This window comes from Neofelis nebulosa, chromosome 5, assembly GCF_028018385.1.
Source record: "Neofelis nebulosa isolate mNeoNeb1 chromosome 5, mNeoNeb1.pri, whole genome shotgun sequence".
NCBI classification, from domain to species: Eukaryota; Metazoa; Chordata; class Mammalia; order Carnivora; family Felidae; genus Neofelis; species Neofelis nebulosa.
The window spans coordinates 15,345,675-15,368,225 of record NC_080786.1 but is presented as its reverse complement, the minus strand read 5'-3'; the positions used below and the strand labels follow the sequence as shown (position 1 = coordinate 15,368,225).

At 41.6% G+C, this 22,551-nt stretch overlaps 1 protein-coding gene across 21 annotated transcripts in view; it reads right to left on the bottom strand.

Annotated features, from left to right (window-relative positions):
* The window catches only part of NEK10 (NIMA related kinase 10), a 224,029-nt gene that overhangs the window by 177,712 nt on the left and 23,766 nt on the right, over window positions 1-22,551 (bottom strand). For 17 of the 21 annotated variants that reach the window (XR_009261689.1, XR_009261690.1, XR_009261688.1 and 14 more), the window contains 6 exons: window positions 21,402-21,500; window positions 12,403-12,487; window positions 4,952-4,993; window positions 3,541-3,619; window positions 2,353-2,420; window positions 590-669 (listed from right to left, as the gene is read on the bottom strand). Coding sequence is in view for 18 of the 21 variants with exons in the window: in XM_058729687.1 (XP_058585670.1) it covers window positions 590-669; window positions 2,353-2,420; window positions 3,541-3,619; window positions 4,952-4,993; window positions 12,403-12,487; window positions 21,402-21,500 (453 nt within the window). In the remaining 3 variants the exon portion in view is untranslated. Of the gene's footprint in view, window positions 1-589; window positions 670-2,352; window positions 2,421-3,540; window positions 3,620-4,951; window positions 4,994-12,402; window positions 12,488-14,365; window positions 14,483-21,401; window positions 21,501-22,551 lie in introns of those variants that run through there. The other 4 variants (XM_058729695.1, XM_058729696.1, XM_058729697.1 and 1 more) reach the window with 4 other exon arrangements.

Here is a 22,551-nt window from a genome sequence, read left to right as displayed (position 1 = left end):
TATATAAGGTATATCAAATCATCATGTTGTGTACTTTAAACATATGTAATGAGAGTAGTCAATTATTCCTTATAAAGTTTAAAAAAAGAAAAAGAAAAAAGCATTGATCCACTTATTGGCACAAAAATATATTTAAAGCACTTTTACTTAAACTGATCATGATATCTATAAAGGGAACATGCTACCCAGAATTGTATTAAGGGTAAAAATGTTTGAAAATGTTTTAGATGTTAAAATAAATACATAGGAGAGAATGTTTTTTAAGGTTGGGGAGATTTAGTTGTCAAAGAAAAATTGTGGTAATTTTGAAAGTGGAAGTATCTGAGGGTTGGATAAAAGACTAGGTAAGTATTTCTGGTTAGGAAAAAATGAAAAAAAAAATTTTAAGTGGGATTGTCCTTTCCATCTTAAGTTTTAAAATGATACTTTTTCATCCAGGATCCTCTTCTATATATTAATGCTTTCCATGCTTATTTTTCACAAATTATAACTAAGTAGGTAAGCAACTAGAGAAACTGATCTATTTTCCATCTCTCCCACCTAAACTGCTACAGCAGTGAAACTGAAAAGTACAGTAAAATACACTTACCTTTCAGCTAAACTAGCCAGAGCCAGAAGGGCACCCAGCAAAACATTAGTATCTCGGGCACCAAGTAAATTTACTAATGTCTGAAAAATGAAGTAAAAGAAAGTTTCATTGCGTAAGTGCTACAAGCTTCTTGGGTGGTATAATGTTTCTTTCAAAGATCATTGAGCTTAACCTCAAGAGGAGTTTTATTAAACATTCACCACACCCAGCTCTTCCAGGGGGTAGGGCCCCTTCCTGCTTTGAGACTCAGGACAAGTTCCTTGTAGCCACTCCTTACCCAGGGCAGGAAGCCAAAGCCACCAAGCTACACGGCCAAAGGTCTCACTCTTCCCTCTATTTTCATGTGCCCAGGAGGTCTGCTCTGCCTCTTCTGATCTCTCCCCAAGGAGAAGTAGAGAGAGTAATAATAGAAACCACAATACTGGTAGCAACCAGTCATCGGGAGCTCATTCTGAACCAGGCTTTACGGTAGCCTCTTTCCAAACTGAAGAACTATTTTTCACCAACGTATTGAAAACTCTCTTCCCCCCCCCCCCAAACTAAGTAAGGTATATCAACATTAGCAAGCACTCCATTTGCCTCTGAGATTTCTAACTGATGTTGAAAGAGCATGAATCGATGCTTCCAAGCATCATCCTCAGTAACATGACTTAGCTACAGGTCTGTACATTATCAGTTGCCTCTTCTGAGGTCCCCTTCCCCAGACACTTTTAGAACTCAGAGTCCCCCAAAATTACACCCCAAACACACTGCAGGCCAGAGGTGTAAGCCGTGCAACAACTGATGAGGAGATTTGGGTTTCTTTTATGCCAATTTTTCCCCTTTATGATTTCATTCGTGTTTTTATGAAGCTATCATTATCTTCATTTCTCTCATCCCCTCCTCTTATTCTTCTCTCACTTTTTTCTCTGCCTTCTAATAGAATGTCCCCAAACTTCAGTCCCTGACATATCACTTCCACAATTTTTGCCATATCCTCCACAATGCTACTCAAAATGTTCCTTAAATTCTCAGTGATAGTATCGGTGAAATATATGTGGCTATCAAAATGAAAAGTGTTGACTTGTATATCACCCAGAATCATCTCCTACAATATGGGCAGCATGTGTGAACACATTTTAGGGAACCTTGCTCTGGTACATGCTAGGAAGTAACCTCCTGGGATATGACAACTCAACAGATTATTAGAACTTGGCTGTAGGCAGCTCCCACCTAAACAGTTTTACTATAAATATAAATTTAGTCTGTTTTAATTAAACCTGCATTCATTTATCTTGAAATGCATATTCGATCCAGATGCCTGTAATACTATGCCATCTGATTATAAAGTTGAACCATATGAAATTGGCATACAGACATGACAATTTCATATGGTTCAAACAAATATAACCCCATGTGCCATATGGAATGTATTTAGATGTGTACGTACACTTTATTTGTTCACTTGTTAACACACACCTAGGGTAAGTTTATATATATATATAGCCAGGGTTTCTCAAGCAACATTTAAATAAAACAATGAACTTGGTTGTTCTTAAGTGGCATAGGAAAAAGAAAAAAAAGAGTTTCAGGAAACCTGTTTGTTATTTCCATATATGCTCCTTAGACTAATAAAGAATATAAAAGGGTTGGCAGAGATGTACAATTCTAGGGTAGATTTTGTGAACTATAATTATAAGAAACTTGATCATGGGACTCTCAAATTCAGCAGCAATCCACTGACATATGGAGCTGAAGTGTTCACTCCTTCTGGGACTGCTCACCTTGTGGGCTCCACTTGTGGTGACCCATTCTCTTTGGTCTTTGACAGCAGCAAGTTTTTGAAAAATATCTATAAAGAAAGGAAATAGCTGAAAGAGGGATTCGGTGCTTAAAGGCAGCAGTATTCATAGAAACTCAGGTCTGAATTACCGGAAGGGCAAGCAGAGAAAGGGCAAATGGGAAGACAGATAACACAAAAGAAACAATGGAGGGAGAAGGAACAGAGTTTTTTGGTTTCTTTTCTTTTGAATTCTGAGAATTACCTCTTAAGCTCAACTAATAATTATTATATCTTAGTATTATAACAATAAATATGGAGACAACAAAAAAGGCAAACATCTCCTTCCCCTTAAGGTCCTCAACAGGGTCCTCTAAAAGTTCAAAGTGAAACCTACTCTTTAAAGATTCCCCCCTATAAAGATTTCAAGTATAAAGAGGAGGGGGGAGGCCAGTGAAGGTGATGGCCACAGCAAGGTTCCCCAGCTGAAGAGAACAGCTGTTCTCAAAGAAACTTCCTGGTGCCGAGGGCTTGTGACATACTCTCTTCTCCCTTTAACTGAGAATCAGTGTGCTGCCGTGGAAACAAACACTATAAATTAGACCATTCACACAAAGAAAATGGGCCAGCACCCAACAACAACAGGGGGCCTACAGATCGTCAAACCTGGAGAGGATGGAAGGTGGGGCCTTCCAAAGAGAGAAGATTGAGTGCCACACCCACAGACCAATGATTTCACATTATCATCATTACAGCAGGGTCTTTTTCTTTCTTTTTTTTATGTGCACGATGTTTTAAATTTTATGAGGTAGGTATTATTAGTATTAACCCAATTTTATAGATGAAAACTGAATAGCCTATGACATTTTAATAGACATCAAAGAAAGCAAAAAATATTTTTACCCAAATCTTGACTAGCCATTATGGAAGTCTCTGTTGCATTAATGTAGGCCTGTACTCACTGAAAATCTTCCACCCGAAACTGGGCTTTTCAAGGTAAGAGTTGTGATCTGAAGTTTTCCTTCTGGGTATATTTTGCCACTAAATAGAACTATTGACATGGACTCTCAATACCATGACTGTGGATGGGTAGACTCATAAGCATTCCAAGTACCCTTTTTCCTGCTGAAAAGACCATCCTGCTCATTCTAGCAAATCAGGAAAGTTGCTGTGTCCCTGCGACAACACTTACATGTCATATTGACCAGCTTGTCCACACTGTGCTGGTCTTCCCCATAGCCGAGATACTCATTGGCCACGATCTCCATGTACTGCAGGAGGGACCAAACCAACAAGAGAGCAGATGAAGGACAAGATGTGTACTTCTGAAAATGAGCTGTAGATGGCACAACAGATACACCAAATAATACTCGGGTCCCTGGGCCAGGTTCACTTCAGGGCAAAAGGTAGCTTGAGTTTCTAGATTCTTCACCTTCTCTTGCATGCCCTGAATTTCAGGGAGGGACCATGGAAAGATTATGTAAACTCTCAAAAGTCCTCAAATGACTCGTAACTAAGTAAGTTCATGGTGTAATTTGCCTCCAAATACCATACATATGCATGTATATGTATATGTATATGTATATGTATATGTATATGTATACACACACACACACACACAACCGTCATACCCCATATACCAATAATCAGAATAAAATGGGTAGGGGGTAGTCTGATAATCCCTCACTGTAGATAATTGATTATAATAAGAAATAGGCTCAGAGTAACACACATAGATTTCTAATATTACAAGGGAAATGAAGGTGGATAAGAGGATCCTTTAGAATATGATTTTATGAAAGACTATGCCATTAAATGAGGTAAGCCCCCAGCCAATTAAAAGACAAATCTTAAAAATAAAAACTAGACATGATGTAGCAATTTCCCAGGAATGAAAATATAATAAAATAAGATAGGTTTAGCATTAAACTGCCATTAAATTTAATTTTCCATTAATATGGAATGAGTTTGCAGGGCCATTGGTTTATTATGAAAATCATTCTTTCTGTACATGCCATAGGTTTTAGGAGAATGGGCTGTTCCAACCCAATGCCCTGCCTAGAAAATTTTGTTTTATCATACTAATAAACCCAAACATTTAACTGGCTCAACATATACAGTTACCTGTTCGCCTTCCCTCAGTAGCTACAAAAGCAGAAAACTAAGTGAAGTTAAAACCATTCCTCATATTGTCATGTATTTGGAAATATTTCAGTGAGCACGAGAATTCTTTTTTTGTGGAAAAATGATAAGCATCTTCATAACCAATATCTTCTCCCCTCATCTGGTATGTGCAATGCTGAGGATTTGGTCCTGCCAGCCAACACCTATTTCTTTTCATTACTAACTAAAGACATGTGACCTTTTATAGAACTTTCTTGTTTCGGCAGGCTGGGTAAAATCACCTGGAACAAAATGTCATGGGTCCCTTCCTGCTCTGTGAGTATCCTGCCATACGCACACTTATCCACCCTGCCTGCTCCTCCCCTTGGCCAGCAGCCTAAGGTAGGAAAGCCATCTGCTGTCACACACCTACGTAATCCTCGCCCCGAGCCATGGCGTGAAATGGAAAGGCAAGACGAGCCACCACAAAGGAATCTTACCTGCGCTAGGTTTTCAATCCCGCCCAAGCTATGGAGTATCTCCTAATAAAACAAAACAACAGAACATACACAAAAGATGAGGGTGGAGGGCAAGGTTATTTTACATGCAATTTCTTGATTAAATCATGAGACAATTATTTTTTGAAGGTCCACATTCTAACATAAACTCAATGTTTGCTATTTGCACCACACTTAAGACAAACTCTTAATAAGACCTTCAGCCTGACTCCTCATTCTTTCTATTTCCTCTCATGTCATCATAAAATATTACAGCTGGAAAGGGCTGTTAGATATCGTTCCCTTCACCCTCCTCACATTGCAGATTAGGACAACCAAGACCCAGAAAGGTAAGCCACTTTGCCTAAGTGACCAGCCTGGATAGGAATGGAATCCAGCATCACCAAGTTCCCAGGACCTTCCTGTGGGCCTCTGCCTAGTGTGGTCCACAGACAGCAGCATCAGCCTTACAGAGGAGCTAGTTAGGAGTGTAGAATCTCCTGCTGAATTACACTCTGAATCTCCACAGATTCCCAGGTAATCCACAAACAGTAAAAGTTGGCAAGCATTGCTCTATGGGACTCCTCCTTAAAATGGAGAGGATAATGGTCTTATTAAACCCTGACTCTAAACAAAGGTAAGCATAATCATCGTAAGTGTCTCCTGATGCAGGTCTTTAAATCCAATTCCCAGTAAGAAGGCATTTCATGAAACTATTCTAAAAGTGGTAATTGGGGGAGACCGGGGTGTGAGGCTGCAGGTGCGAGAAGGGCCAGCTTGGAACTCTACTAACAGCAAATGCTCTCCTATCATCCATATTGACATTCATCTTCAGGCAAATGTGTTTCAAGTGGCCCTAACCTGTTTATTTATACTGGCATCTCTTTCCTTAACATGCATACCAGGAAGTCGTTTGAAATACAAATATTAGCCATCATTCCAGTTCTGTTGGACGTGCATGGTGATGAGTGCTCAAGTGTGGGGAAGAACAATCTAGTTCCACCATGAAGCCAACTGAGTGGGCAGGCTGAACAAAAGGCTCAGATTCTTCAGGCCTCCTTGTCAAGGTTTCCTTATTCAATGTGAAGTGAATTTGGAAACACTAAACATACCCATGTTTCAATTAACTACGAAGCCACACTTATAACTCAATTTAAAATAGTTTTGTGGGGTGCCTGGGTGGCTCAGCTGGTTGAGCATCCACCTCTTGATTTTGGCTCAGGTCATAATCCCAGGGTTGTCGATTCGAGCCCCACACTGGGCTCCACACTGAACGTCGAGCCTGCTTAAGATTCTCCCTCTCCTTCTCCCTTCTGTCCCTCCCCCACTCATGTGCCCTCTCTTTCTTTTTCTCTAAAAAAAAAAAAAAAAAAAAAGTAGTTCTGTGACTGCCTACTAAGTTGAATTTTCATCATTGTTTTTACTGTAGAAGAGCTGCAATTAAAAAACAGAAGAATATTGTACACATTATTCCTAGTTATGGCAGAATATTTTATACATGTAAAAATAACACATAAAACTCCTTATGTTTGTTCAACAATTTTTTTTCATTCTTATTACATAAAAGCCCTGTGTTAGGCTCTGAAGGGGACACAAATATGCAGTGAAGATGACCAAGGCCTGCTGCACTGAGCTTTAGGCAAGCATATGCTAGATATACAAGTAACTGGCACTCAAGACAGAATTTGGAAAGCGTTATAAAACACTTATACATGAAGTGCTATGATGCTCCAGGAGGAACACATAATATCCTGCTGGGAGGACTAAGGAAAATGTCTTAAGGATGGTAGCCCCTGAAAGGGCATAGAAGGATGGATAGAGTTGCTGAGAAGAAATTGGGGAAAACCAGGGAGATTTGGACAGTAGGTCCAAAGGCGCATGGAAGTTGTGCAGAAAGAACATCAGGAGAAGCACTTCCGTGATTCCATGAAGGGCATTACTGGGAATAATGTCAGGAAAGCCAGGTGGGACCAAACTGTGGGAGGGCTTAGATGTGAGCCTGAATGTGACCTCTGTCATGAGGGCCATGACATCTGACGAAAATGTGTGAACAAGGGATGATTAGAATCAGCTGTGAGGGGGCACCTGGGTGGCTCAGTTGGTTGAGCGTCCAACTTCGGCTCAAGTCATGATCTCATGGTTCATGAGTTTGAGCCCCGCATTGGACCTGCTGCTGTCAGCCTGTCAGCACAGAGCCCGCTACAGATCCTCTGTCCCCTTCTCTCTGTGCCCCTCCCCAGCTCATGCTCTCTGACGAAAGAAAGAAAGAAAGAAAGAAAGAAAGAAAGAAAGAAAGAAAGAAAGAAAGAAAGAAAGAGAAAGAAAGAAAGAAATCAGCTGTGGGGACTTCCTTCTGGTTTTTGAATGAACCAGAAAGGGAAAGAATGCCACCTAGAAGCCCAGTTGGTTGGCGGTGACAGTGGGAAGGAGAATGGAGAGGCAGAGATAGTCTGTGAAGTCGTGTGATCAAGTAAACACGAAGACATGCTAGAAGAAAGGGAACAAAGTAGAAGACAGCACCTATTTGAGCCTGGGGACTAAGTGGTGGCAGATACTAACAGACATAAGGAAGGAGACGGGAAGAGTCTAGTCTAGGTCAGAGAAGACTCGATTTGGGACATACTGAGCTACTGCTGGGATATTCACTTGAGAAAAGTATAAAAGACCATGGAAAATGACGTGAGAGCAAAAGATTGAAATCTGGGAGTTGTTGACTTGAAGGAGATTTAAATTCGAGGCTTGGAAGTGAGAAGACACCACGGGAGAGAATAATGTTTAAATGATTGGTCATGGTCATGGTCGTTTTTAAGTTTTTACCTTGACAAGTAACATATCAATCCAATAATTAGTATTAACAATTTGGGACTAAGTCCCAAACTCTGTTCTGGGAATAACCCTTTAACTCTGTGCAGTGGGTAGCATTAGACATTCTATTTAAAAAATAGTAATAATTTCATGGCCAAATTCAAATCAGCTTGTAAAATAATACTTTAAACAGAGTTTGACAATTGGTTTTATCATAGGGCCCCTCAGAGCTTTGAACATCCCGCCATGCATTATAAGCCTCCAATGGGAGAACTGAGTGCAGTTTTTCCCAAACATCATTAATTGAAGCACACTTCTTTTCACTGAATATGTATTAACTCCCGTGGACCACCATTGGAGAAGCACTGTTATGACGTATAGGAAAGAGAGAGAGGGTCTGTCACTCTCTGAGAATGTTGTTGTTACATACTCAAGAATTTGCCCTTCATTTACAAAATAAACACTCCCCGCTTCGGCCCCCCATGCTCCTATGGAGACTGGAGCAAGGCTAGGAGATGGCTCACAGAATCAGGGTCCTCCCTACATTTCATTTGGTCATACCAATGGGATTGCTCTAACCTGAGAGCGTCAGCTGCAGCAAACCAGTACCACAAGTTACGCATGCGCATACCTGGGCTTAACAGTTCTGACTACTAACCGGAGAAGCAAATATGACCGCACACTTGGATGACAGCAACACCTCCCGAGTGCCCTGTCAGATCTCAGCATTTTCTCCCTGCTCACAAGCCACAGAGTCACAAGACTGGCTTCTGTACTTCTGAACCCAATGACCTGGAGAAAGTCCCCAAGTCAATCTGACCTGCAGTCCAATGTGCAGTATGTGAACAAATGTCCATGTTCTATTCCCTGAGGTTTTCCTTTTTTAAAAAAAGTGATACAATAATATAATACAGATAAAGAGTATGTTCTTTAAAAAGGGAGCACAGTGCAACACCAAAATAGATGTTGTTATGCACCACTATTTTTGCAATGGCTGAAAATGTCAGTGACGTTGGATGCTCTCATCCTACACCTAATCAGCAACCAAATCAATGTCGAGCACACTGCAGTGAGCCCTTAACAGTGAATCACAAATGTGATCACTTTACTCCTCTGCTTAAACTCAACAGTGGTTCCACACTGCTCATTTCTGGGTCTTGATTTTAGGCCCCTCTATGTGCTGGCATCTTATCTTTCCAGATGGAATAGCAGTACTCTTGAAAACCTTGGTAGGTTTTATTTGTAGGGGATAAGTAAGAAGAAAATATAAGAGATGTTTTAAAGTTTCCTACCTTGGAGTCTGGAAGCAAGGTAGCGCCATTAAAAGGATTAAGAGTTGCTTCTGAAGGTTCAAGGTGAGAGGAAGGATCAAAGAGCTCCATTTTAAAGTTACTGAGTGGAATGCACCACCACAGTGCTTCTCAAACTCTTTGGTCTCTGTGTTCCTTCACACTCTTAGAAGTTACTGAGAACCTCAAAGAGTTCTGTTTATGTGGGGTATATCTACTTATCATATTACAAGTTAAAAGTGCGAAGAAGGAAGAGCTATGGCCTCCTGGGAGCGGTGGAGACAAACGGAAAATGCGGTGAAGCCTGTGGGCTGCTAAGGGAGTTGAGAAATGCAGGTGCTGGGATAAAGTCACTCAGCCTGCCCATCTTTTTACTGTGGTTGCTAAGACAATTGTACTTAGGAGCTTTTAAGATTTTCACTTCATCCTCGGTAAGCAATGTACTACGGCTTCACAGTAAAGTCCAGGTGGCCATTTCTCTGTATCCTGCTTGGGATTCCTAACATACTTGAAACCTCAGACCACGTGTCTCCCTTTAATTGCGAACAACCCTAAGCACTCCATATTTTCAAAATGGCTTCTCTTTCATTCCTTCCAGTTTTTTTCTTGCTGGAGTCTCCGTTAAGCATATACTGAAGTCTCTGGCAGGCAAGATCCAATCTCTGAGCTACCAGTTTGCAACCTCTGGATCAACGGATGCTGACTGAAACATGGCTTCCAGGGAGAACCCTGTTCACAAGAATTCAGTGTGAAAGCAATACAGCCCATCAGTTCTGACAGAGAGGAAGTGGGTTCAAGAGATATAGCCTGACCTCTCAAGAAATGTAGTAATGAAGGGAAGGTGAAGATTCGAAGGGACATCTGGGTCCAGGAGAGGAGATTTTTACAATAATAGAAAATATAAAGGGAGACACTGACATAGAAATGAAGAGAATAGATAGATGGGTAAGCCTTGGCAAGGAGGAGGGATATTTCTTCTGAGACAAGAAGAACATAAAGCTTCAAGGTAACCCTAATATTTCAAGCAACAAAGAAGAGATAATAAGAGAGTTCCCACTGGAATGGCTTTGGTTTTCCCAGAAAGCAGACAATGCTGTAATTTGGTGAGGATGACAGGGTCAGGAGGGGATCGGAGTATGAGAAGCGGACAGGGTTTGGAACAGCCACTGTGGATCCTGTGGCACAGACTCAACAAGCGAGGAAAGGAATGCCTAGCAAGGATGAAGCCTCGCTGAGATTAACTGGCATAAATTACAGTAAACCCCAGCAAAGCTTTGTGACTTCGGCCAACAATTCTTGGCAACTCAAGATGTTCAACAACCGCCTGAGCACACGCTCTTCTTTGTGGAAAGAGTGCCAGGAGGAGATATTCAGAGAGAATACCCTTCTATGGAAAGACTAGAAATCGGGGAAGGACTTCATTTCAATATGTGTTTAGTCACAAAATCCCATAAACAATGAGGTTACTGAATTCTTTCCTGGAGAGAGCAGGGCAATCAACCCTGTCCCGATCCATCAAGAACTAGACTAAGAAAGGCAATACTTTGATGGAGATCAGCAGAGTAGGACACAACGGTCATCAATTTTCTAAACAAACAGAAAATCTCTGAGGCAGATACTTTGCTAACTTCTATAAGTCAGAAAATTAGAGCCCCTCCTAAAAACCTACCTTCATGGGAGTGAAAGGAGATGTTATTAATAATTAAGTGGGAACAAGGAACACATACTGGGACTGACCCGGGCAAAATGGAACACGTGGTCCACTGTTATTACATATGCTGCGCACAGAATTGCAAACGGCCCTTCAGAAATACATGGAATGCATAGTTCTGTACGGCTGGTCATGGGAAAAAAAAAAGGATGCTGTCTTCCCAAAAAAACTCTGAGCAACCAGGACAGAAAGCCATTTGGACAATGCCCTGAGTCACATAGTCAAAGGGCTCACTAAACTATAATAGCACAAGGCCAGCTTAGAATACAGAATAAAGAAGTGGTGATTCGTCTAAAGGAAACAGGTGGCACCACCATGAATCCTAGAAGACTCAAATCAGAGCGGGCTCTGTAGCTGACTAGTACGAAACGCTTTTTTTAAGTGCCAAGGTTGGAAAAGATGGTTATTGGGGTAATGAAGAGAAACGCATTCCGACGCAAACAATTCATCAGTAAAACCAAGTCCAAAGTAAAAGATCTTTGGAGTGGTCTGAGCTTCCTGGTAGCTCATCAGGACAGGGTGTAAAAGGAGATGCTTCTTAGGGGGGAAAAAAATCTGTGAAAATACCGAAGCATGTATTTAGAATAGGTACGTTCTAAATATTTAACATTGGCAAGCAGTAACAATAATGACTAAATAAGCGATCTTGAGGCTTTGGAACAGTGGTTCTCAAACTGTGGTCCCCTGACAAGAAGCATCAGCTTCACCTGGGAACTTACTAGAAGAGCAGATTTTCCAGCCCTCCCCAAACCTACTGAACGACCAGCTGTGGGGATGGCCCCTAGCGATCTGTAGGTCATCCATGTGTTTCTGACACACAGATGTTTGAGAACTGCTGCTTTATGGAAGCAGCTGTCTAGCAGCCGATACTAGAAGAAATAATTTTGAAGGTCTGGGTGAAATGTTAGGGAAGCTTGTTTTTTAGAGCCTCACTGCTAAAGCACTAAGTCCTTGCTGTGCAACGTGTGGGCCATGGACCAGTGGCATTGGCGTCCTCTGGAAGCTTCACAGAAACGCAGAGACTCGGGCCTCAGTGTGTACCTGCTGAATCAGAATCGGTGTTTACAAGATTCCCAGTGGATTCCTGTGCACGTTAAAATTCAAGAAACACTAAACTAGAGGCAGCAGCACACTCCAGTAACTAGTGAGAGGGGGGAAAGTTTCTCGGCCTCGCAACCCTCGTCGGAGACCAGCGGCAGGTCCCGTGCTCACCTCCAACTTAGGTGTGGGCAAGGGCCTGGACTCTGGAGCAGCTGCTAAAACCACAGCCTCTGCCTTTCCCACGGGCTGCCTCGGGAACTCCCTGAGAAGGCCCCCACTTGTCACTGCTGACTTTGACCTAGGGAGCTGCTTAGCCTTGAACACACTCAAAGGTGTGGCTGAACTGCCAATGGTTTAAACATACGCCAGAAGTCCCATCCACTTAATACCATAGTTAATACAGCAGAAACATACAGATTTGTTTGTCCCTATTAAATTGTTTCTCATATCTTTTTAAAGAGCAGTTGAGATACCTCCTAAATTTGAAAGCTATTGAGTTGTGAGACAGGAAAAAAAAAAAAAAAAAAAAAAAAAAAAGCTAACATGATCCCAGATCTTTACTTCATCTTCATAACAAGTAAAAACTACCTTTATTTTTTCCAACCAACCTGATAACATGGATCCCTCATTAGTAGTCTCAGACAGATTAATACTCTCAGAAAGTGAATAGATGGGGCTCGATTAACCCACTCTCTGAAAGAAGAAAACAAGAGAAAAGCATGTTTGCCCGTGTTGAAGAGGCCAGTGTGACAGTTCATGAACAACACAAAACAGTGCAGGACAATAAGGGACACACAAAGGAATAGCATTAGTTTATTTCGAGCATAATCTACAACAAGGACTATTATTTGGTACCTGAACACTTAATCCATGTTAGCGTGAAATGCATAAAAACTGCCATCATCATTTGGTCCGTACTGCCCTTGCTGACTGAGGGGCAGCGCCTGACCAAAAGAAATAGCTAAAAGTTCCAATAATTAAATTTGACTTAACAAGAACTTATGCCCTAATAACCTAGAATCCATTTGAAAAAATTATACGCATACATTTTAAGAAAAATATTTTTATTTCATTCTTAAGCACATTTACTTACTAATGGTGTGTGTGCTCCTGTAAACACTAAACAAATTCTCAAGCCTTGTGATCATATTGGATACCACCACCTTCTCCTCTTCCACCTGCTTTTCACCTCGTACTTGCTTTTTATCGTAACAACCATGGAAAACCCAGCTTCAGAAACATACGCCATCATCGAAAGGAAGGTAGCCCAATCTTAATATGGAAATCATACAGCACCTTGAGCAGTTGGCACTGTATCTGACAGATATTGCATAGCGTTCTTCTCCTTGAAAATTTCAAACACTCCATGACACCCTGGGGGTGCTCTGTAGCCTCCAGGGCACTTTGGTGGGCAGTTTGGGGAACACCGTGAAAAAGCATTTCCTTGGATCAGTTTCCCCAGAAGCAGACCCTGAGATGAAGGTTGGTGTACAGGTGAATGGCTAAGGATGTAATCTCAGGGGAGACCATGGAGAGTGGGGAGCATGAAGGAGAAGGGCAAAGACAAGCACGGGCACCCTCTCAGGCAACACTGTCTCACACGGTCCTCTAAGCTAGCCCGACAGTGGTGCTTGGTGCAAATGTTAACAAAACACTAAAACAAAGAGTGTCTGTTATTCCATAGTTAGCCAAGAAAAACTGAGGAAGATAGGGAAAGCTGTTCCAGACTAGAAGCCACATAACTTCTCCCACCCCCACAGCTGGGTTACTTATGCATCCAGCAAGGTTAGGATACTTTAAAGGTCTGCCCCTCGGTCAAGTGGAACATTTGCTTAATAACGTCCCAAGACAACCCTTGCCTGGCCTGCCTCATATTAATCCTTAGCATTGGTGGTAGAATACAGCTTCATCTCCTCCACGGTCCTGAGAAATTCAGCTCTGCTCCCAAACCTGCACATCTCAAACGTGAGTGCACGAGACGGACCCTCCTCAAAGGCAGGACGAACATCTACGGTCACTGCCACTGGAGGTGTCACGCCCCACCCTACCCCCTTCCGCTCCACCCCAAACCCCTCACTATTCCTTCCAGAAGGAAGTTGGCAAATATGCTTTTCCCATGTTCTTATATTCCCAGGGATGTCTGAGAGCTCCTGATAGGTTAGAGCACCCCCCCAACCCCCCCACCCCACCCCACAGAGGCCTGGCTACAGACAGAGGCTGAACAAGACGTCCCAAAAGCATCACTGGCTGAGAACTGCTCTCCCCGCCATCACCAGGGCTCCCGGCAGGAGCTGCCCACCACACCCGCCATCAAACCCTGGCCCTCCTCTCGCCCAGGCACCATGACAGCGACACCTTTGCTACGGAGGCAAAGCTCAGTTTCTGAGAATAAAGGCAGGACTCAACCCATGCCGGTGCCGCCAGCCAGGCACAGTTAGCCAAGGCCATGCCATTGTTCATCCCGACTTCCCTGCGTTGAGGAAAATACTGCAAATTTGAAATGCGCTTTGAATTTAAAAACAATCACCTATGGGGACACTTATTCTGAGACTCTTATTTCAGACAGAATACCTCTAATCTTTATAAATAGGGAGAGGGCACATGACTACTTTCCCCTTCAGGTGCTGGGGTCAGCTAAAGATAGCACGGAGCCTGAACTAGAGTGCAGAGATCCGACATCCCAAAGACCTAAAAGAAATAATGATCAAGTTGCAACAGCTGCTAAAAACCTAATGAGGTTTAATGCTGATTGCTTTTCATTATTTAAGAGGAAAAGCCATGAGACATATCAAGAGGTGATTCAAGCTATAAATATGTGTGCACTGGTATTTTTCCTGTTAACTATATACAGTCTTCATGAGGAAAAGTCATGACGTTTGCAACGTTTTTCATATTAAAATAAATACAAAAAGCTTTTTTTCCTCTATTTCCTCCCCCCTATAAAAAAGAAAAGAAAATATGCCAGGATAGGCTTTTTAAACTTATTATTATTGAAGGAATAGAAATAAATGAAGAGTTCCAGAAAAGTCTGAGTTAAAGGTTCGGTTCCAAGCAAACGGCATTTTTTGTTTTGCAATTTTGGGACTAAAGCCCAAAGCTATTAATATTTCTACGTGATTCTGGCCTCTGCTGTTATAAATGTAAATAGAATTCCTGGTGTCTGAGTCCTCTGGCTTCTGCTCTCTGAGCGCTGACCTCTGAAGGAGCAGTTGTTCCTTCCTTGGCTCCCAGCCCCTAACCCCCCACAAGGACGCAGCACATGGGATGGAGCCCTGGTATTCAAGAGGAATGGCGTGTTCTGTAAGATGATATATATCTCTGTTTGCCAAGAGGTGGGGGACTAGGAAACACACGACTTAGTGCAACCAGAGAATTACAGAGAATAATAGCGGCAGGCCATAAAGACGGGTGCTCTCATTGTATTGAGCCAGCAACTGCAGCCCGGAGGAACCCAGAGGCTGGCCCAAGGCTGCACAGGAAAACAGAGCTGGGGCCTGATTCCTGGGTCCCTCCCCACCCCAGCACCACTCCAGGTCCCACAGGCAGGGGTGACTGCAGAGACAGTGACTCTCCAACACGTACACTGTGGGAGCAGGAATGTTCAGCACAGCAGCCGGGGGTCCTCTGGGGCAGCTCTGAAAAAGCTGTCTGTCTGCAAAGACAGCGTTTCCCTGGAGGGTATGTCCCAATATAGCCGCTGCACAGCAGCGGATTCATGAGCGGGCAAATATTTATCCCCTCTTGTGACTGAACTTTTGCCACTTCTTTCACAGGACTATTAATACAGAACAGCGTGATCAGCTCCCACGGCCTTTGCCCATGACCACCTGCCACATCGCTTTCAGCATCACGCTCCGCTTTCAGTACAAAATGGGAAGGAAAAGTGGCACGGGCAGCACAGCAACTGAAATGTGGTCGCAGGGACTTCACCGTCTTGCACGGTGGAAGAAACCCGTATGTGATGTGAGAGCTCCACGTAAAAAGCAGTCATGAAGCTGCGGTATTGGAAGGTAAATACCACACAGGACAGCCAAATGGTCTGAGGTCAGCTGAACCCAGGGACGGATGCACAAGCCAGAGGTTCACCCTAGTCCTCATTCGTACCACGCTTCCCTCTCTTTCTCACTCAGAATAAGCGGCATCTTCATGGTGACGTGTCATTTAAACCGCCCCTTCCATTAATACACAAAACAACAACAACAACAACAACACTTCCACCTCTGACTCAAAATTTAAGAGTGGAGAAATTCAATCAAGCCTGTTTCAAAATAAACATTATCTCGCATTCAGAGCCCTGTATTCTTTTTGGAGGGGGAGAGATGTTAAAAAAGTAAAATTCACATCCAAATAGCCGTGGTAAGACTTAGAAGAAAAAAAAAGTATGTGTGAAGAAATTAACTACAAATGAATATTCAAGGCATCTTTACTGGCTTATTCCAGTATTCATAGCGGGTCTTTCTTCTTCCTTTGTGTTTCCCACTAAATTTAGCCCCAAATATGCGCCCAACCGGAAGTCCATCCAATGGGTTATGCTAGTCCCTAAAGTCAGAGAGATATTGAGCAGAAGGGACTGCCTATATGTGTTTCTTCTACACAGTTGATGGAAGTTTCAGAGGTAGAATGGTTTCAAATATTTACTCATCACCTACTGGTAGCCAGGCATGGTTACATGCCCAGGGTAAGGCAAAGGACAAAACCGTGGACTTGTGTTCATGGAGCTGACCTTCTAAAGGGAGAAGAGCAATAATAAAAACAAACAAATAAAAATTTATATGAGGTGGTGTATAATGGAGGACAAGAAAGTTTAAGGGTTTAGACAGTCCAGGGGATATTATTTTAGGGAAGTCAGAGAAGGGTTCTCTGGGCAGATTAGCATCCAAGTGAAGTGAGGAGTGAGTCTAGTTCAGAACAGCAGAAGAGTTAAGTATATAGTCCCTGAGCAGGAGTGTGATTGTTTGTGCAAGCAATAGTAAGGAAGTCCGTCGGGCTGAAGCAAAGTGAGCCAAGACAAAGTATTAGGAGCTGAAGTCGGAGAGATGGCAGGAGCCATATCTGTAGGTCTTTGTAGAATAAGAATAGGGACTTTGGAATTTTTATTCTGGAAAGCCATTAAAAGGCTCCAAGCAGAGAACTAATATGATCCAACAGATTTTTGAAAGGATCCTTTAGGTGGCAGTATTGAGAACAGTATAGGGAATTGGGGATCAAAGCAGGGAACCAAGTAAACTTACTGCAATTGTCCAAGTAAGAGATGATGGCAGTTTGGACCAGGCAATAGGTGGGGAAGAATAAAGCTAAGGGAGGGCAAGTTGAGCAAGAAAAATCAAAAGTCCTGTTTTAGGCATGTTAGCTTCAAGATCTCCAAAGAAGAAAAAGTCCACTAATCACTAGGTAAAACAAAAGATGAATTGAGAGTAATTATATACAACTTATAAGGCATAGTCTGTCAGAGCAAAGCTCTCCAAGTGTTTGGGGATTGGCTGATTTTAGCCATGGAAATGTGGTCTCTAGACTGTATCTGGAAGTCACTGCCTGGCTCTCAGAAGGTCATGTACTAATGGGAAGCTGTCATTTATTGGTTTGGCCACGTTAAAATTTGTTCCAGTGGTTGCATGTGGCCCAAGAACAAGCAGTGCTTTCCTGGGAAGGCTAGAACATTTTAATTTCATACCTGGTGGATATCCAAGTGATTGATTTTTGCAATCTATTTCCAAAATATGCCACATTTACAGTAGATATTTCAGAAAACGGGATGTAAAATAATAAGGACACCAACTTGTTCTTATTAGAAAAGTGATCGCATTTTTGGAGCAAAAAAGTCATGCTAAATGGATCAGGTGGTTCTCTTTTAACTGAAATGGCAGAACCTGGTATATATACTTACTTCCTCAAAAGTTGCAATATTCTGGCAATTGTAGAATAATCATACCAGGAAGAGACCAGCTAAGTGAACCCACTTTAAAATAACACCAAACATATTAAATAGCAGGGAGCAAGTTGCAAGGAAAATCTTATCTTAAAAAATAAACTAAGATATATTTTATTTTACATTTCACAAAATTTAAGTTATAACCGCAACTCTGCCCTAATAACTAGAACAAAGCAAAAATGGATTCTGCTGACATTTTGGGGCACACTTTTTCTGACCAATCACATAACATGATCCAACATCCTTGAATTCACTTTTGACTTCAGCAGCATAAAGAGGTTCATTTTTGCAAATATATTAGAAAGAGTCATCAATTTTTCCTAAAGGCCTCTCCTAACCTTTGTGGTCCAAATGCACTTTTTTGAAGTCCCACCTTGTCATTGTCCTCGTTAATGCCCCTTCTTCAATTTGTCAGTGGTCAAATTATGCTGGCGCCTCATTAGCCAGATTCCAACAGTTCGGCACTATAATTATTTTTTTAGTATCGTCAGGATATTCTACATCTTTAGCCACATTTGCAAGTTCATTTCACAAGAAAAACTATGTTATATTTGCACTGTATTACAGGATCTGCACATCATCTGGCAATCAGCAAGGAATGGACCAACAAAGAGGGAGCTCAGAGGAACAGATACACAGAAGAGATCCTTGAGTAGAGGTCAATTTTATAAGTAGTTAATTAGAGGATATGCCAATGTTGTGACAACTTTTTCTTTCCTATGCAACCTCATAACAACCTGGTCTTGGATACCCAGCACCCTTTGTACTTTCCTGGACAGGCAGGTGAAATGGAAAGGGGGTGGATTTATTTTCTAACTAGACTCTCCAATAGATGACATTATGGCTGAATGAAAAGTTGGAAGATCAAAATTTGCTTTTATACTCTGCCATGAGTCAAGATTTGTGACCATGTGTAACCAGGAGTAACCTCAGCTTCAGGGATGCTTCTTTCACTTGCCCTCTGAGATGTACCACGAGGTGTCTGCAGTGCTTACTGTGTTACCTTATCTGACCCTGGATTAACAACTCCCATCTCATTTCAGATGCCGCCTCGCAATCTTCACTTCTGAGAATAAGGGAGTAATCATAGGCCAATCTTGGGAAATGCACCCAGAAAGGAAGTATCTAGAAGTATGGTTTAGAGGAAGACTGCAGTGGGGAAGAATGAAATAGAACAACAATAAGAACAGCATCACTGGGGCATAAACTGACAGAAGACGTGGAAGGGCTCACACTCCACACGTGACACAAAATTCCAATCAGCTATATCCTCAGGGTAAAATTGAATGGCATAACATCCTGAATGTGTCCAATCTCGTCTACAGCCTGAATTGGACCAAAGACCAAAGTCCACACCCCTCAATCTCCCCCAGTCTTTAGTTGTAATAATATAAATAGTTTATATCCACCATATTTTCCCTTGTATTGGGATAGTGGATAATTGTTTTGCTGACCAGAGTAGATGCTGAGTCCCTAGAAGAAAGGGATCATGTGTTTTATTCATCTTTGTATTTTCAGTCTCTCTTCCTTCCCCAATGCTTATTCCCTCTCTTCCTTGCACACAGTAGATATACAAATGTATTCAAATGCATTGAATCCAAGCTTTCCAGCCAACATTAAATTTGATGTTGGCAAAGAAATAGGATAGGAAGCTATACCAGAAAAGTCCCTGAGATGTAATTCTTCTGTAAGTCTAAATTTAGAGGGGGGGGGGGGGGGGGAGGTAATTCTGACTATCTTAGCAAGGTCATATGGGGTGAGGAACAATGGAAGACCTTTACACTTAAGCCATCTTTGACCCAACCTTGCTTTTAGAATAGAACTGAACGTAACAATCCATCAGCAGCCAAAGGATGACATAAAAGGATGCCCTTGATGTTCAACATTCCTAAATTCCTTCTCGTACTATGAAGGCAAAGAGATCTATAATCATCTCTTCCTAGTTTGAAGATTTCCAGGGACTACTCATGTTGCAAGCCAGTAATTCCATCCAATCTAAGATGCCTCATTAATCACTAAGAATTTGAAAAGGTCCTGACAAGAGATCTCTTAACTTCAGAATTGTTAAGATCTTTTCAACTGTTGGATGCCAACCCTTGCCCAATTAGTTTCCCTAACAATTTCTGCATCTAGTGCCCTCAGAGTGGGGACACAGTGACATCTCTCACATCTTTAATTCTGCAAGTATTCTTCCTTCCTCAAAGTACTGACCCAATAAATGGTCTATGAGACATCCGTTGAAGAGTCCATGATAGCCGTCTTCACAATGAATTAAAGAACATCATTTCCTAATACCATTTCAGGCATAATTATTCTGCTACTAACCATCGTTGTACTCTGTTCGAGCTCAGGGAGAAAACAGTTCAGGGCAATTTCAGGGCCTTTGTAGTGTTCATTAATCTTTCAACAATCTGAGTATACTGTCAAGAACTGAGCAGGGACCCGATTCCATAGCCACGATAAAGATTTTAGGCTTTTTGTATCATCTGAACCCGTCCTATAATCCTCTGCTTAAATCAGGTACAAAGACATAATAGATGCAGTCCCAATCCTGGATTGCTTTAAACTAAACAAATGTATTTGGCAGCCACTGTCCAACCCTTGAATATTTAATACCAAATAAGCCCCTTCTAAAGATCAAATTGTTAGGCTGCCACTTAGGCATGTTTTGTAGCTGATTCATCATGGAGGACCCACCGGGATACTGTTCTATTTAAAGTCAGCTATTGCGCTGGACCAAGTCAAGGTCTTATCTTGCTCAAGACATTAAATTCTTAATATTTCTCCTATTTTCCAACAGGAGTAATTTTTTCCCATCTCACTGGGGCAGAATTCAGATATCTCAATCGAGTCACAAAGCGATGCAGAAGATTCATGGTTCTTTATAGGCATCCTTTCAGCCGCTGCTTGTCAGGAGAGAGCCTGGGCCTCCAGGGAAGAGTAGAAGGCAAGGTCCTATCCATGTAACAATGCTGGGAGCCACCTTCATAACTAGCAGCAGCATAACCAGCTCTCACTTCAAGCAGCCCAGAATGAATAGAAAATTCAGTCCTGACTACAATCCAGCACTAGTCAATGGCTCACTGAAGACGCCTGATGTTTGTGAGACAGAAAGAGGTCTTGCTAACCCTTCCCCATAGTTCCAACACTGCACTTGTGTTAAGTGCAATGAAGATCAATAGAGGGAACATTTAACTTGGTCCCGAGAAGAAACATCATCATTGGGCTGTACTGGGGGGTACACATTCATCCTTTCCCCAAGGTCAAAGCTGGGGCAGCCCATTTAATCAGTCCTTGTATCAACTGAAAAAGTGTACCATGAGGATGTTGGCCAGGGGGTTACGCAGTGTCTGTTTCATAAGGACCCTGGCAATAAACTCCTGAGTATCCAAATTCATAGTAAGAAAAATAAGAAAAACAGTGTAACATGGGTGTTTTCCCATTTTACCTCATCTGTCACAAAATTTGGCAAAATTCAGTATTTAATCAGAGTGATTTTAATGAGATCACTTGCAATGCCTATTCATTTGCCTCCTTCTAAATGATATTTGCTCTGTTTTATCCTTTAAGTATGTTGTATCCAATCTCATAAACTGCTTCAAACCATATGCTAGAAATAAGATATATAAGATATGCCATTCATGTGTAAATTGTTGGTCTTTTCTGCGACAGTCTTACCTGCATATGAGTCTATTTTTCACCAAGGCTGTAAAGATCTCCTGAAACAGTTTATGCTGCGGATGTTTACTGAAGTTTCTCTCATTCTTGTAGTTTATACTGAGATTAAACAAACAGAAAAGCATTTTGTAATAAAAATTATTTAGCCTGTCTCAAAGTTAGCAATGCAGGCAAAGATCATCTCTATTCATGCAAATATTGAAGGATTCTCAGGATTTAACACATTATTAAAGGCACATGTCCACTGTTAAAAAAGGATTAAATTATAAAGCTAATAATAAAGATTATAATCAAGCATATATATTTCATTTTACCATTTAACTAAAGGATTCCCTATAAACACTTAATAGCTAAACTTGTTCAGAAGGAGGAAAAGGGTATGCAAAGAGAAAGAATGATTGGTGCATATTATCTAGACACCTCATTAGGCTGTAAACAAGTTTCTGTGGTTGTTGATTGTTTGCATATGGTGTGTGTGTGTGTGTGTGTGTGTGTGTGTTTAACAAAGCCTGGAGATATCCCATTTTCGGCTTCTTTTTTCTGATATTACAACCCATTAAAGAGGTTATAAATACTACTTTAAATTATAAATTCCACTTTAAAACTGGGAGAGGATAAGAGATAATGCACAAAATGGTGGCACTGCTACAAAATATATGTTATTTTTGTGCATATTAAAATAGACCAATTTTAAGATCTAAGCCAATAATCTGGAATTACATGAACACATCACCTCAAAGGCAAGTTCTACAGCCTTATGTTGTCATTTGTACTTTCCTTTGCAGTCTTTCACTGGTCATTGGACAGTGTGTCCCTACCCTAGCCAGGCGAGGGCATTCTTAGTACATGGATACCAGTAGACTGAATATGTAAGCATTTTTAAAGAATTTAGTGTTCCTCACTAAATATAAACCATTTACTGCCATATGCCTTTTGTAGACTATTAAATTCATTGCCATAAAATGACAGGGAGAAGAAATCTAGGTCAAATAAATAAATGATCATTCTAGAATATTCATGTTGATATTTCATACCATTCATTATTTACACAGCACTTAGTGCCAGATGACCTCAGCACATTGTAAAGCCGAGAGACCCAGCTCCTGGAAGGGGAGTGGCCCACAAGAATGTGCAACTTCTGGCAGGTCTA